Below are 15,169 nucleotides of genomic sequence, written 5' to 3' on the forward strand. Positions count from 1 at the left end.
CTCGTCCTCGTTACACCCCGGGGGGCGAGTTGAGTGTGTGTGTATAGTGTGTCTGTGTACGTTTTTTTTTTTTTCTTTCTTCAAGGGGAAAAACTGTATGCATCAAAACCTTTTGTGCTGTCCGGGACATTGACGCATATACTTCCACCAGATGTGTTAAGCTGAAAATGCTTTGGATGGCGCTCTGTACTTTTTTAAAGAGATGGTCGCATCCGGAAACCGGTCTATGAAACAGATATCAGTATCTTCGACAGCAGCTGGCAATCTACTTGGCTAATTTTTTCGTCCGAAAAGTGCTTAGCTATGAACTAAACAAAATTCTAAGATCAGAACTGTTTCCGCACCAGCAGAGGCTCTGGCGGCGTCACTGACTAACAGGAGGAGTGAAAGAGCAGCACTCGGGAGAGAAAGGCACCATCCAAACGCTCGCAGCGTCCCTTTTATCGTGGCCGTGCTCTGATTGGTGGTGTAGGGAATGACGTTTACGCCTTTTTTCCAGAGAGGGAACTGCGGCATACTCTTAACATCCGGGGTCTGCTCTCGTGTATTGTATCGAATAGAAAGTAGTTCTGAAATCAACTGGGAAGTATGTGACTGTAACTTAGAAGCACAGGGGTACTCTCTTTCATTGATTCACAGTGATGTAACATGAAGGGAGATGATAGTGAGGTCTACACATAAAGAGACACCTAAGGAATGCACTATAATAGCAGCTAGTTCTGAAAAAAGGCACTGGGTTGAGTTAGTATTAGTTTTGAAATGAAGGACAATTGCAGCATACCAAATTCCTGATTTTTATAGCGATCTAACCAAATTAAATTATGTTTATTCTCGTGATATATTCAGCTCAAGTGTATTTTTTTTAGGGGTGTGCGAATCCGAATATTTTAAGTCGAATCGAATATCGAATCGAATAGAGAAAAAAATTTCAAATATCGAATATTCGTGCAAAATTTACAATATGTGACTTTCGCACTAAAAGTTTACATTTTGTAGCCCATGGCTTTCGTGCAATTTTTCTGGCATTAACTGTCACAAGAGAGACATGCAATTCTTCTGCTGAAAGCCCCTACTCTTTAATTTTACGTGAGAGTGCTTCCTGCTTTTCAGGTGAGCCTACACTTACTGGAGTACTGGAGTGGTTACCTTCATTTCAAAATTTTATGTCAGGCAGTAGCATGTTATACGGATGAGGTTGTAATTGTTTCAGACAACCACAGGCCATTTGTGAAACAAACGAATTGACATCCTGCCTCAGCTTTGCCATGAACACCCTTTAGTTTCTTTGCACTCGCCCTAGGAAGTTGCACTACTGAAATTTTAGACGTAAAGGACAAGAAGGATGTCTTTAAGACACCCTTCTTGTTCGTGATATGTAGTCATTATTCAAGAGTCCTAACTTTTTAAAGGCAACCTCACAGACATCAAATCAAAGTCCCTCGTCGGCACCGCCAAACTGCATGTGGGAGGGGCGCCACCCCTTCTACAGACAATGTGTAAAAAACTAACTTTGTATAACGTTATCTTAAACTAAACATTGTCCCGCCTGTGTTGGTCCTGCAGCAAGGGCAATTTCGTAAAGGAGGCCTCACCTCATGCACGGAAGCATCAGGTGAAGCCCACTTTCGGGTTGCGTCGTTCATATTTGTGGAATAGTCGAACATTCGAAAAATCGAATATTGGATATTCGATTCGCGAATCGAATAGTTCGAGCGTTTGATATTCGATTCGAATTCGCACACCCCTAATTTTTTTTCATTACAGTTCTTTCTGATAGCCTCTGAGGACGTGAAACTAACAGACTATATGCTCGTGGCCTCATCGTGGTGATGTGCTATGTGTAGGGAGTAGTAATCATGTTGACTAATTAGAAAAGCAACATATTTACTCGCATAATTTCAGTGATGTGATTGCTGCTCCAATTGTGCCAAACTGTGCCAAGGTGCCAGCCCTGCTACATCCTGCTCCATTTTCGCAAAATATCAGGAATCTGCGCCAAGCCTGCGCAGTCTAGCACGTCACTAGTCAGCAGGCAGAGCAAGTCATCGCGTAGCCTATCTATGAGTAGCCGCCTCTCCTATTCGTACAGTTTTGCTACTGCTTTGCATGCACTAAACCGGTATCCTGCTGTTGGGAAACCCCCCCCCCCCATCTTTTATGTTGCAACACTGGTTATAATTCCATAATGAAAAGGCAACATGTGCCTGTTATCGCTTTTATTCATACATAATTATTGACTCGACAGTTAGTACCTCTTATAAATGATGCTTACCTGTAAGAAACAAACAAGTATTGTTCTGTGCCTATTCTGCATTTCCCTCACTTTCTATATCCCTTCTCCTACAACAGGTGTCATTACAGCAAGTCTCAGTTACCAAAACTTATGGACCTCATAGGTGTTCTAACCCCTGAAGATGGCCAGACAGAGTGAGATTGGTACGAAGGCTTCAAACAAATTCTAGAAGGGAATGCACAAAACAGTGCTGGAGCGGATGGCCACGGTTAGGGCAGAGACCCTAACCGTGCACACGAGAGACATTCCCCGGAATACTCAAACGGAAGACGAGAGACATGTTGCTGCTTTCTGCTGCCACGCGAGCGCTCTTGTAACCACGAGGCAAGTATCCCGTGGCATTGCCACAAGATATTTGGTAGCAGACGACAGATTCAATGGGTGTCGTCTGCTACGCATGCAGTACGCCACTCCTGATATTCCGGCGCTGTTTGAATGCTCAAAGTAACATGTTGCGGAACTTCCACCTCCGGGGCATTTTCTTGCTAATTCCTCCACTAGAATATTCCGGGGGATGTTGCTCATGTAAATACACATCAGCGATACAGATTATTGTGTGTTGTGAATCGAAGTCAGTTGGTGAGTAACGTAAGGAGTCTTGCTATATACTTGCTCGTGTGCGAAGGCATGCCTAAAATGTGACATGCTGTGATGTCTACAAGAACATTATACGAATGTTAATTAGTAGGTCCTTTCTTCACTCCTAGTAGTGACATGTCTTACTGATTTCTTACTGCTGTTACATGAAAGCTCACTTTATTGAGCCCCCAGATATTTGTGTATTTATTTATCTTCTATTGATCTGCCTTTTGATTTGTATCATTTTGGCATAGGCAAGAAGAAGCTACAGGCTTTGTTGCTTGTGCGCCAAGAAAAGTCTAGTCATCGTCATCATCAGAAAGAAGAGTATGATATGCCATACTGAAAGAATGGAATGAAAGAAGAAAAAGGGAAAGAAGAGACGGAAAACAGAAGGAATGAGAAACTTGTCCCATGGCATACGAGAGCTGGGTTTCGCAGTCCTGTTTAGACCAGATGACACATTATTCTGGTGTACCATAGCTTCCAATCATGCAGACGTGAAAAATAGTTTCCCAGGCAGCTCAGTTGCAAAAGAACAGAGTCAATGCCACATTTGGTGAGGCCAGTGCTCCATGGCCATTCTTCTCTAGAACTATATACGTGTTGGCTCAATCGAAGCCCATCAGACGACATCTCGCTGGAAGATGGCTAACATGACTTAAAAATGAATCAGTCGGCAAACATTAATAACATATCACTGTAGGTGTATGCACATAAGGAAATTGTGCTGTTGATTTTCACTGCTTTAAGAGGTTCTGAGCAACATGTGTTTCACTAGAGGACAAATGCAGAAATAAATGTACAATGGTATTTTTACCCTGTATGATTTCCTCTTCATAGCGATACGCAATCTAGTAACAATCATTAGCAGGTTATGTCATAAATAGAATGTCCTTGGAACTTCAAAATGAGAATGAGTATTTACACAGGAAAGATAACTCGAAGCTGGTAAAAGTAAGCAAGGAGATCGATAGCTTTGACGACAATGATATTGGTACTTCCAAAGGAGCTTTTTCACCGCTACTTATGCGCGCACACTGCGACTTTGGGTGCGCTGGACAAGGTTATCTCCACATTCAGTAGATGGCACTGGATGAGGCCGATGGGGGTGGGGGCGACTGGGGACACTGCGCTAACTTGTTGGCTCCACTTCAAGACCAGTTTTGGTTCTTTATGCTACCCATGGAAGTTCGTTTTGGTGCACACCGAGGGTGGTTTGCTGCAGAGCTGTTAGGATACGACACGAATGTGAAAAAGGCCCATTGTGGAAGTTTGAGACAGATGCAAAGCATTGGAAAAAAAGGGGAAAAAATATAGCACACTCTCATTAATTTAAACTTCAGGGGATTAGTGATTTTCATTGGAATTATCAGAAGTTAGAATTATCAGACATGCATTTAAATGTATGCAACAAGAGAATATTGTGGCACGGTGGCATAATTTTCTGGTAGGGCTGCAGCCTTGTATGGTGCAGGATAGTGACATTGCTTATGGGCACTGCTGATCACCTTTAATACTAAACTATACCGTTCCTCACACCAGATAATCGGACTATCACTGTGGGTGAAGACATTTTACCCTAAACGGTAAAGCTTGTTTTGACTTTCCTTGCAAGACTGATCCACTTAATGGATGATTTGAACTGTGTGTAGTCACTGTAGTCACAGAACGAGTGCCTTTTCAGCATTTTAAAGTTTCTTTTTGTGAGTTTAGTGCCAATGCAGTGCCGCCTAGTGAACGCAACATTGCGTTGGCTGTTTTCTCCTGGCAGGAACATTTTAAAATGGAGTAAAAAGTTTGAATTAAGCAAAGGCACTGTTTGAATTAAGCAGATTTTCAATACACTGAGGCATAGCAGGCCAAACAAAAATTCCAAATTTGTTTGAATCATCAGGATTCGAACTAACGAGTGTCCACTGTAGGCAGAGAAAGAAAGTTTCTTGCCTCTGTGCTGAAATTTGCCAATCCCAAAATTCTGGAAGAATATAAATTATATTCTTGGCCTTGTTTCAATTATGTATAAATTTTCAAATTTATTCAATTATGGCCTTGTTTATGCATTATATTATATAATGCATAAACAAGGACATAATTGCATGTTCAATCATTCTTGTCAAACTGCTTTAGTTTTGTGGTGATGAGTCATTCTCGTCAACTATTGCACCTCTTTTAAAATTACTTTATCTGTTGTACCCTGTATACCTTGCAGTTTTGAGTTCCACTTTTTATTTATACGGTTATTTGTGTCCTAAACAAATAAAATCTATAATATATATTACATCGTGACTTGTTCTCTAATCAGTCTAAGTCGTGCTAGAGTCAAAGTTTTGTTTGCTTCCCCAATTTTTCTGGAAACGACTTTTTTTTTTTTTTTCAATCTCCATATGGATAATACCAGAGTTCGAGGTAACTCATTACTGTAACTAAGTTCCTTTTTTGGTAACTTTCAGAGGAACTCATTCCTTTTTCAGGTAACCTTGCCAAAGTAACTTAAGCTAAGTTTCAAGTTACTTTTAATTTGCGTTTCACTCACGTCCACATATGTTCTTGGTTTCTCTCGGGTTCTTTCATGGCGTTTTATGCGATAAAATGTGATACTCAATCAATGACAGTATTCGATTCAGGAAGTAAGAACCGCTACCATGAAACGAAGCTAAACCATTGTGCGCCCACAGGGAGTAAGATGCAAAGCGTTCGAATTCTCGTACATAAACGAAAATGATCTAAGCGTGAGCACTCCTCCGCAGGCAACTCAAGGTCGAACTCAATTGCTCACGTGCGCTGCACCTGTGTAGTGCTGTTTTGTGTCTGAAGTAAATTGGAAGTAACTCATTCACTTTTTTGAAGTGACTCCGTAACTGTGAGTTACATTTCAGGCTGAAGCAGTGATGGCCACTAACTACTTCTACAGTAGTTTAACTATAACTACTAACTACTTCACGATGGAGTAGTTTAACTAGTAGTTCAACTACTTTTCAGGGGAGGTAGTGAAAACTACTTCTTTAACTACTGCAATGTATTTTAACTACATCTATAACTACTTATTAACGTTGTCCATCAACACCAATACCGTTCTATTGTGTTCTCAGACCCCTAAATATGAACCACAAGCAGTGATAAAAGTGAAGATATAGTACGCATGCACGGCACAATTGCACAGCTTGCGGCAAAATCGGAAGTAGTTGGCGCCTGCAGTAACCTAACTACTGTAGTTAACTACTCGAAATAGTAGTTGCCACTACTTTTCTGTAAGTAGTTAACTACTTTTTAACTACAATCAGGTAGTTTAACTAGTAGTTTAACTACATGTAGTTAACTACTAGCCATCACGAGGCTGAAGAACTTCGTTATTAACTTAGTTACATTTTACACACGGCAACTTAACTCATAACGAGTTCTTTTTGACGGGTAACTTCTCGATCTATAGATAATACATTGCAAGTTGCATGGGCGAGCTCAATGACAACCATGTGCATAAAAACATTGCATTTATTTTAACAATGGAAAGGCACATATACAAAACTCAGACGTGACAAAGTGACACACACACACCTACGACGTTTTAAAGTCTGTAGGTCATCCATAACCCACTCATACCCAGGGAACAAAAAGGAAAAGGTAATGTTTGACTAGCATGACGAGGGCAGCGGGCCCTCGTAAAAAAGAAAGAGAACTGTTACAGAGCACTGCACGCACAGCCAGGTCCAGTGTACTGGGGCCGCAAGTTGGCTTAGGCCACGCTAGGCCAGGTATATATGAAAGAGTCCTGCTGAAATCTGAGGCACCACAAGGAAGAGCTGCATCTCTTAATCGTGTAATGTGGAAGAAAAATCTCCAATGCTCTGTTAGTAGGTTCTCCATAAAACACTGCATCTTGGAACAGCAGAGTTGATACTCTCTTGCGTGTTGGAATGTTGGGAACGCTCAACTTCAGTAATGAATTGAAATAGTGATCGTGCTAATAACGAATTGGAAATTTCGTAATTCAAGCTAAATACGTGAAAACTGAGAACTTTGAGATCCCAACGGAACAACAAACACTTTTCAAATTAGTATATGGTTTGCCTGTAGAAAAGTAACTCATGAGATATCAATTGAAGTAAAATTAAGATAAATAGAAAGCCACAGACAGTCTTTTAGACAGTTTCAGCACTGGCTTTATAAGTGCCACCTGGGCAGTGCTCTGTAACACTGATTATACTTTTTTATTTTTTTTATTTTCAGGCTGGCCTAATGTCCTAAGCTAAATAACAGTAGTACATACTTCCAACCCTCAGTACACCTATATGGTTCTAAGCACGTGCCGAGTGAAAAGATGCTTGTGTCAATGACGTAATGCGTGACGACAGAATCATAAAATGTTGAAAGGACTTTACACCACATAAAACTTTCCGTCGTGTGATTTGTTTTGTCTAGCGTACTCAAATGAGATTACAGAAATCGTGTATAGCCGATATCTTGGAACATCTAAAAAGCATGCACACATACAAAAAACAGAGCTTTGATTATATATTCTATGCATTTGGAATGAATACTGAAGCCATTTCAATAATTTTGCTCCCACGCAAGATTCGAAAAGCTCAACACTGCAATTTGTCTCGGACATCCCCAATTTTTATTCATGTCATGCAGAAAATAACGTGAGCTAGATTTGGAAATACTGTCCAGTTTTTTACAGATAGTGCCATTCTACTAAACTTGTAGCCTAAGCTCATCTGGTGCTTTTCAGCTTGCTCCCAACAACGTCTGGTACATGTACACACACGAAATACTATAAAACCCTTTAACTTTGCAACCCAAATTTTTCATAGGGCACACGTTCGCAGCCACTAAATTTTGTGAATTCTGGAGGTTAAAAGTTGATTGTTTTGCTCCGTGATAAGCCAGAGGTTGCCTGTGTCGCATTTGAGCACAATTGCACGTGCACATGCTGCGATGTAGTTTCGAAGTTTACTAGTAGCTTGTGCAACCAGTTGCAAAAATTGAGTTCGAAATTATAGCATAGTTTTCGGAGGATCAATTTGTGATCCTCGCGTTTTCATCCTTGTGAAATTCGCGTAAATTTGGGGCTTGCAAACATAGAGGGTTTTACATTACTTGCACCAACCCCACGTAAGTGGTGTTCTGAACAGCCGCAGCCGTAGTAGCCGAACTACGGTGTAGCAAGTCCATTTCAAAGGCAGCTGTTGCAGCGAGTCCTCCTCTGGACTGTACAGTGAAAACTGGTTATGACGACACTGAATAGAGTGGCAGTTGGCGTACCATTGATTACATTGTTTATCTGACCTAAAAACTTCATGTCTCGTACCTCACGACGTTTTAACACTTCCCTATTCTCTTAAATGGACGGTTGCATCCATCCCAGTTGATTTCGAAACAACATTTGTAGCGACGTTTTATTCCTCGTGGACCACTGACCACGGTGCCGAAAATCTCACGTGAAATAGTGCCGTTCTTTGGCTGTTATTCTACGAAATACATGACAAGAGCAGACAGCGGATGTTGAGAGTGTGCCGGAACTCCCCCTCTGGAAAAATGAGAAAACGTCACTCCCTAAGAACCAATAATGGGGGCGACCTTGAGAAAAGGAAGGTTGCGGCCCTGCGGGTGTCTCATAGAGTTTCGGGCACCCTTCCTCTTGCACGCTCTCACTCCTCCAATTAGGGAGTGCCGCTGGAACAATTAGTTTATTTAATAGCTATGCCCTTTTCAGTGCCAGGCATGTTGCCGAACACAGTGGTAACAGTTTCATAGATGGGTTTCAGGATGCAACCGTCCCTTTAAGTGGGTCGTGACACATTGACACACATGGTTCGTTACGCCATGCATGAATTCTACATGCCGAAGTATTGAGGAAAAGAGAATTGTTTTACGCATGTGTCGTGCTTTGCGGGATATAAACCCTCGCAAGCATCACACGCTAGAGCTCTGTACGGGTCGTCAAGTTGGCTGTGGCTAACTACCAGTGGCGTAGCTCAGTCCCTAGCCCTATCCCTGCCCATAGCCTGTCCCAGGCTGCCAGATGTAGTGGGGATGGCCAGGCTCGGACTTCCAGATAAGCCCAACCCCATGCGCTGACATGGGAAGAGCGAGAGCTATGGTCGTAGGCACGTCTCCCACACTGCCTGACTGGGTGGGTGGGACGCCCGCAGTCATGACAGAGCTGGATGAGTTGCAGTATTTACGATGCCAGTTTTCGACGTGCCTTCTTACGCCCTTTGCTCTGAAGCTTTGAATGCAGGTTCATATTTGCAAATAGATGTTTTTAACATTGAACTATTTGGCATAACATGGAATATACACACATTTATGTATACATGGATGTCGAAACCCTTTAAGCCATAGTACCATATTTTCCGGTGGACAACACACTGTACATTGAAAAAGTGTTGCAAAAGGGCACCGCGCGTTACCTACCGATGTGTATTATGCATAAGGCCCGGGTTTTCCGCCAATCCTTCGTTTGGCATGGAATTTCACGGAATCCCTTATTTTTAGGGTTGTACGGATCTTAGAGTTCTCGAATTCGAATCAAATATCAATCTCTCGAAGTATTCCATTCGCGAATCGAATACCCAATATTCGGATTTCCGAATGCCCGACTATTCGCCGAATAGGGACGACACCTCCCGACAGTGGGCTTCACCTGAAGCTTCCCTGCATGAGGTGAAGCCTGCTTTACATGCTGCAGGACCAGCACAGAAAGATTGTAGTTTAGCTTAAGATAACGTTAGCGCAAGTTTATTGTGCATACCTCGCATGAGGAAGGGGCGGCGTCCCTCCCGTGTGCAATTTAGCGGTGGCAGTGGGGGATTTTCATTAGATGTGTGGAAGTTCGCCTTTAAAGACTTTTAAATAATGCCTACAGCCGAGAAAAAAAAAAAAGGTGTCCCTTAACTTCCACAGGGCATCTTTTGTAAGCTCCTTCCTATAAAGTTCCTATAAACTCTGTAGATGTTGAAAGATGTTTTACCAAGTATTTAATGATTGCAGGTGACACACCTTTGTCTTTCACAGAGGAAAACACAAGATATCATGTATGTAATGGTGAGCTACAACAGTGCTTTCAATCTGTAATTTTGTAAAACATTTTTGTTCCCACATTATCCAAGAAAATAAAGTGTTTCTCATTTCAGCAAGTTTTCAGTCAGCGTTTCTCAAGCAGCCGTTGACTGCTTGCAACGAAAAATTGCGGAATTTACAAGTCTGTGCCACAGAACTTTGAATTAGCCACAGCAGAAAACCAGGGGCCTTAGCTATGCTTCAGCTCTATTTTTTTTCCCGGGAGGATGCAGGGCCCCATGCAACCTCAATACAGCCTCCCGCAGGGTCCAATGCGCCAATCTCTTAGGATATTATTAGGGGTTTGACCTCGGACAAAAAGAAGAAAAAAAAACTTGGGCTGACACTGGGCTTCCCAGGTCCTGGGCTGGATGGATAGTGACCTTTTTCTGCAGCAATTGTTCATGACTGAGGACAACATGGCACACATGGGTCAGCCTAGGGACAGGTTTGATCGTGCCCAAGACACAATAAGTGACTTGAATTCAAGGTGCACATTTTGGTTTTGGAGTTTCTAGTTCCAACGTAGAATCTAGTTCCTGCTGAATAGTACAACATAGGGATTTTTGGGACTGTGGTGCGTGTGATACATCGAACTTTGTTGAAATTTCTGATTTTTTTTTTTTTCTTTTTGGGGGGGGGGGGGGGGGTGAGTTATACACCGGAAAGTATGATACTCCTTCCTGCGGGAAGTGTGTCACGTGATCCACATGCAGTGGCCTCGACCCAGCACTCGTCACACTAATCGACCAAAGTGTAGGAAGGTTTCCCTTAGGAGGCAACATTCTTGAGACATAACTGCGGTTTTCATTTACATTTGATTCGTTAGGTCACGTTTTGCAATTTTGTGATGTATCGTTATAACCAGCTCCACTGCAGCAACCTAGCTCAAACCACAATAGAAACTTGAGGTGAGCATTTTTATCAGCCAAATCTACTTCACTAGCCGCCATACTGCGTCGCTACATTGCGCAATATGAAACTACAAGCAGAACGCTGTCGAAGCTTGCAAACAGAAATTTATCCACGCATACGGCAAACGCAAGTTATATTCACGTTCTAGCTCTAACTGTACATCCCTCACAATACCTCGATTCCTTCACACATCCGCACTGTAAGTGCACGGCGCCATCAGCCTTTTAATACAAACGAGAAGAAAAGTTAGCCGTTATGGGTGGTGGACAAGCATCACCATGAGATCAGATTAGCTCGGTGCTCGCCCGGTCGACACTTGCTGCTGGAGGCTGTCTTTATTGCCCTGAAGGCCTACGTCGTCCACTTTTTGGTAGAAGCTTTATCACGAACTTGTAGCAGGCGATGGCTCTAGAAGGCTGTCCACTTCTCCGGACCCAGTGTAGTTCACTTCGTCTATGACGTAGCTTATCTTGTATTTCATTCGCACTTTTTCCTGTAAGGAAAGAATCACATTTCATCTGTACGCCACTTCTTCTCTGAATGCAGTTGAGCATATTTATATTGCTTCCGAGAGTAACATTATTTGGACTCTACTCTAAAAATTCTGGTTCTTTGATTGTTCGAACATACGACAATTGGCAACTTTCCATGGAACCCTCTTGGATTAGATCGGTAATTGGAATCCTGGGCGAAACTGCTCTGAAACTTCCTGATTGTACTTGTAGGAGACGCCACATCGGCGGCAAACCAGAGCGGGCGGGCGCACGCTTGCACCTTTGGGTGTCGGGACACTAGTTGAGTTTCTATTTGGACACACTTTTGCTGTTCATCAGCATTCAATGTCTGTTTGGTAACGTCTGTTTAGGCCACATATGCATTGGTAAATTGTGTGGCAAGTGCATATGCAGCCATCACTCTGAAGACAGTCGCGCTGGCCACCCATAACTGTCCACCCCAGACATCGTGGACGCGTTGTCGGTATGGACCATTTGCTTGAGATGTGACGCCCTCACGAATGTCGTCTGCTACTGGCTGAAAACAAATGCGCGTGAGGAGGTGCCGCGCGGTTTCGCTTTCGTGTCTTTCGTTCTAGCGTGTGTTCACTTTTTGAGTATCCATTTCAGGTATCGAGCCCTGTTCTACTGCTTCTCTCTGTACGATGTTTGAGTGTCCGTTTGATATACGCAACATGACCCTGGAACCCGTAGTGCCATTCCATGTCAGCACAATAAGCTGTGCAACACTGTTTTGAAGAGGAGGAAGAAGAAGATTCTTGCGCTTGTTGAGTGTAGTGCAGCTATTTCGCATTAAAGCTTCTCATTATCGTTCCCGCATCATTTCCCTACATTTTTTATGCTGAAACCCTTCATTGACGGAAGGATTCCAGGAACGGGAAACTGGTATATACTAGCGTTGGCGTAGTCATGGTTCCAGATGTTTTCAGCCAGAACGAGAGCCGCCAATGCCCTGTGCATTCTCATGCAAATGGTCCATTGTCAAATGTGTACGACGAACATGGGATATTCGCGCAAATGCAAGCGGATATCATCACATGCATGTGCCACATGCAACAGGGCACAATTATAGGCCTCTTTAGTGCAGTTCAGGTGAAATAAAGTTCAATTTAGTGATTTTTCAGACAGCTACATTATTTGGACTTTTTTCGGTTCAACTTCAAGTCTGGAAAATCAGTGTGCTGCTGTAAACGGTCATGATATATGGGAACCAAGCCACAAAATACAGAATTTTGTGCACTGCTGAGTAATGCTGTGAGAAGCTGCGCGATAATACATACAAGGATACAGCGAGCAACCGAAGGAATTTACCTTTGTGGAATTTGCAAGGAGCATAACCTGTGTTATGGCAGCTGTTGGCAGAATGGGATTATGCGGAGGTAGCTCTGTCGCCGAAGGTGGCTGCATTTTTATCCTCATTGTCTGCAAGGGAAGATCATTTGATGTGCCGATCGAGAAATGCAGTCGGTTCTCCTACCTTGGGTACAGCTGCTTGGAAGACTACATTTTTCACTGGGCTTGCATTTTGACTCATCGTTGAGACCACCATCACAAAAACATCGGGTCGTGGGACATTTTTTGTGAAGTGAATTATCACTTTGACCCCATTTGTGTCGTGTAATGTCAGCGGCTTCTGTGTACCTGGGACAGAGCAATGTTTTGTGCATTATTCGGTACACCTCTTTATAAGCATTAGTGACAGTGCATAGACTGCTCTACAGAACAGGTCAAGGTTGCCATGACGCTCTCTACTCCCTTCGTGTAGTAGAGAGCGTCACAGTAGTCTCACTGCACACATTTGAAGTCTGAAAATTGTGTCGCATATACAAACTAAGAAGTCACACATTTATGATTAGAGCCTGAAGTTTTAGGGTTTAACCCGATTCTTCCCCGAAATTGCACCCTGAATTGAATGTTGCCTCCCTAGGGTGAGACCCGATTTTTACCAGGCAAATTGCACTCACTAAGATGTCTGTCGGAATGCACACTAACTTGTTTGGCAGCAAATGCAGTTACATCACCGCTCATACCAAATCAGTACAGTTAGTTTGAGTAACTGAGCATGCTTTCTCGCCAAATTTAGCATACTGGAAGTTTCTTCACCCGAATTCGCATGAATTTAGCGCACATGCTTATTTACCCGATTTTTCCCCCCCGAATTTAGAAAAAATACAGTCGAGCCAGGCTCTATTTATGATTGATCCTTACATACAATCCAGAAACAGACTTCTGAACTTTGCTATGACCTGAGAAGTGACCATTCACACAAGCCTAATAAACATTGTACACAAATCTAATCTGGTACGTCTGATTCTCTCTTCTCTAATTTCCTTCTTTGACCACCATCAGTATGATTCGGTGATCCTTCGTGGTTCAGACACCACAAAGAAACGGCAAAACCACATTTCTTGCTTGTAGAGCTCGTCTTGAGTATTTGCGGTGGCAATTTGCGTGGGAACGTGTTTTTGTACGAGATGATGTGATCGCGGAGAAGCAGGAGTCTTACCAGTGATGAAACGCTGCAGTGATTGTTCAAGAGTGACAAATATGAGGATTGTGATGGCTCAGAATTTACAAGAGATTTTGAATTCGAGTAGTATAGGGATAAGGATACAGTAATTGAGGCGTCCAATCATAACGTTTCAGCGGTGTCTGCACGCGGATTTCCAACGCACCAGGGTGGGTTGGTTGTAAGTGCATCATATTAGCCTAAGTTTGGGGAGGAAAACAAAGCAAAAATTATTCTACCGCATCTTTTGTGGCGGATGTCATGCTTTTCGTTCCGTTGTACCTGTGCCAGCAGTTCGTTAGGAATCAAGCGCGGAAAGCCGCGCGCGACGGAGTGACGGATCGGCGGAAGCGAAGGGGTTAAAGTGCCAAATTGTACTAGATGCAGATTCAATGACAAGCATGAGTGCCATTGCCAGAAAGTGCCATTGAAATTAACATAGAGATGTAGTACACATGTAGTCAACACACTTTTTACCCAGAAACAGCACTACAGAAGTGGAAAGTAATTACGCAAGTAAAACTGTCGCTCGCTCTACGGCACTGCTGTGTGGTACATGCCAGCTGTGCTGCTTATTTGCTACTATAAATATAGACACCTAAGTTTAGGACGTGTTAATTATGTGAAGGTGTTAATCACACAAGTTAATATGTTATCATTTTTTAACTGTACTTTCGCTCCACAAAGCTTGTGCTACCAATGGAGGTAAGAAACTATGCGTGGAGCGCTTTTCTCAACGGGAGCAAGAATGCCTCTGTTTACCCAGCGGAACGGTGCTTTCTTGGTACATGCTTGCCCACATGTGAGACCGCAGGCATCCCAACAGTTGATTAGAATAGCGGCAATGCGTACTGTTTCGTTGGGTTTTATCGCAGCTGTCATTCCCCCCGGAATACACTTTATGATTAGAGGGATTATGATTAGAGAGAGGGATGTCATAGGGTGCATTAAGTAGGCGCCACAGGGCGTGAGTGTTAAGGCCCAACTGCATGAGGCGTTTCTCCAGCATTTTATCCAGCGTCCTGCCGCGACGTTTGGTGAGCGGCGTTGAACAATAGAAACGCGACGCTCCCTTAGAAGTTCAAGGCGAACAGATATTAGGCATTTGGCAACGGAAGAGGCAGGGACGACGCGCGCAAGTGGCCAATCAGGGATTAGCCTCGGGTTAGGTCCACCCGGTCGCGCTAGTTTTCGGGAGCCACCACAGATGGCAGCACGTGGAATTGCACAGACTCCTGCTCGAGTGGATCACGTTCGGCAGAAGAACAGAAGATTGTAAGTACTTAATTCTTG

General features: G+C 43.1%; 2 protein-coding genes across 3 annotated transcripts in view; one reads left to right on the top strand and one right to left on the bottom strand.

Annotated features, from left to right (window-relative positions):
* Window positions 1-3,691, top strand: part of LOC135391683 (AP-5 complex subunit zeta-1-like) — a 34,915-nt gene extending 31,224 nt beyond the window's left edge. Inside the window, exons 18-19 of one of the 2 annotated variants that reach the window (XM_064622022.1) lie at window positions 2,350-2,436; window positions 3,127-3,691. In XM_064622022.1, the coding sequence (XP_064478092.1) occupies window positions 2,350-2,431 (82 nt within the window). In that variant the 3' untranslated portion in view covers window positions 2,432-2,436; window positions 3,127-3,691. The remainder of the gene's footprint in view (window positions 1-2,349; window positions 2,437-3,126) is intronic. The other variant, XM_064622023.1, reaches the window with a different exon arrangement.
* A 2,655-nt stretch (window positions 3,692-6,346) lies between these two features.
* The window catches only part of LOC135391685 (ADP-ribosylation factor-binding protein GGA1-like), a 28,071-nt gene continuing 19,248 nt past the window's right edge, over window positions 6,347-15,169 (bottom strand). The window contains exons 14-16 of the mRNA XM_064622024.1: window positions 12,845-13,008; window positions 12,679-12,789; window positions 6,347-11,345 (exon numbers count right to left, since the gene is read on the bottom strand). Coding sequence (XP_064478094.1) covers window positions 11,235-11,345; window positions 12,679-12,789; window positions 12,845-13,008 — 386 coding nt within the window. The 3' untranslated portion in view covers window positions 6,347-11,234. The remainder of the gene's footprint in view (window positions 11,346-12,678; window positions 12,790-12,844; window positions 13,009-15,169) is intronic.

This window comes from Ornithodoros turicata, chromosome 4 (assembly GCF_037126465.1).
Source record: "Ornithodoros turicata isolate Travis chromosome 4, ASM3712646v1, whole genome shotgun sequence".
Taxonomy (NCBI): domain Eukaryota; kingdom Metazoa; phylum Arthropoda; class Arachnida; order Ixodida; family Argasidae; genus Ornithodoros; species Ornithodoros turicata.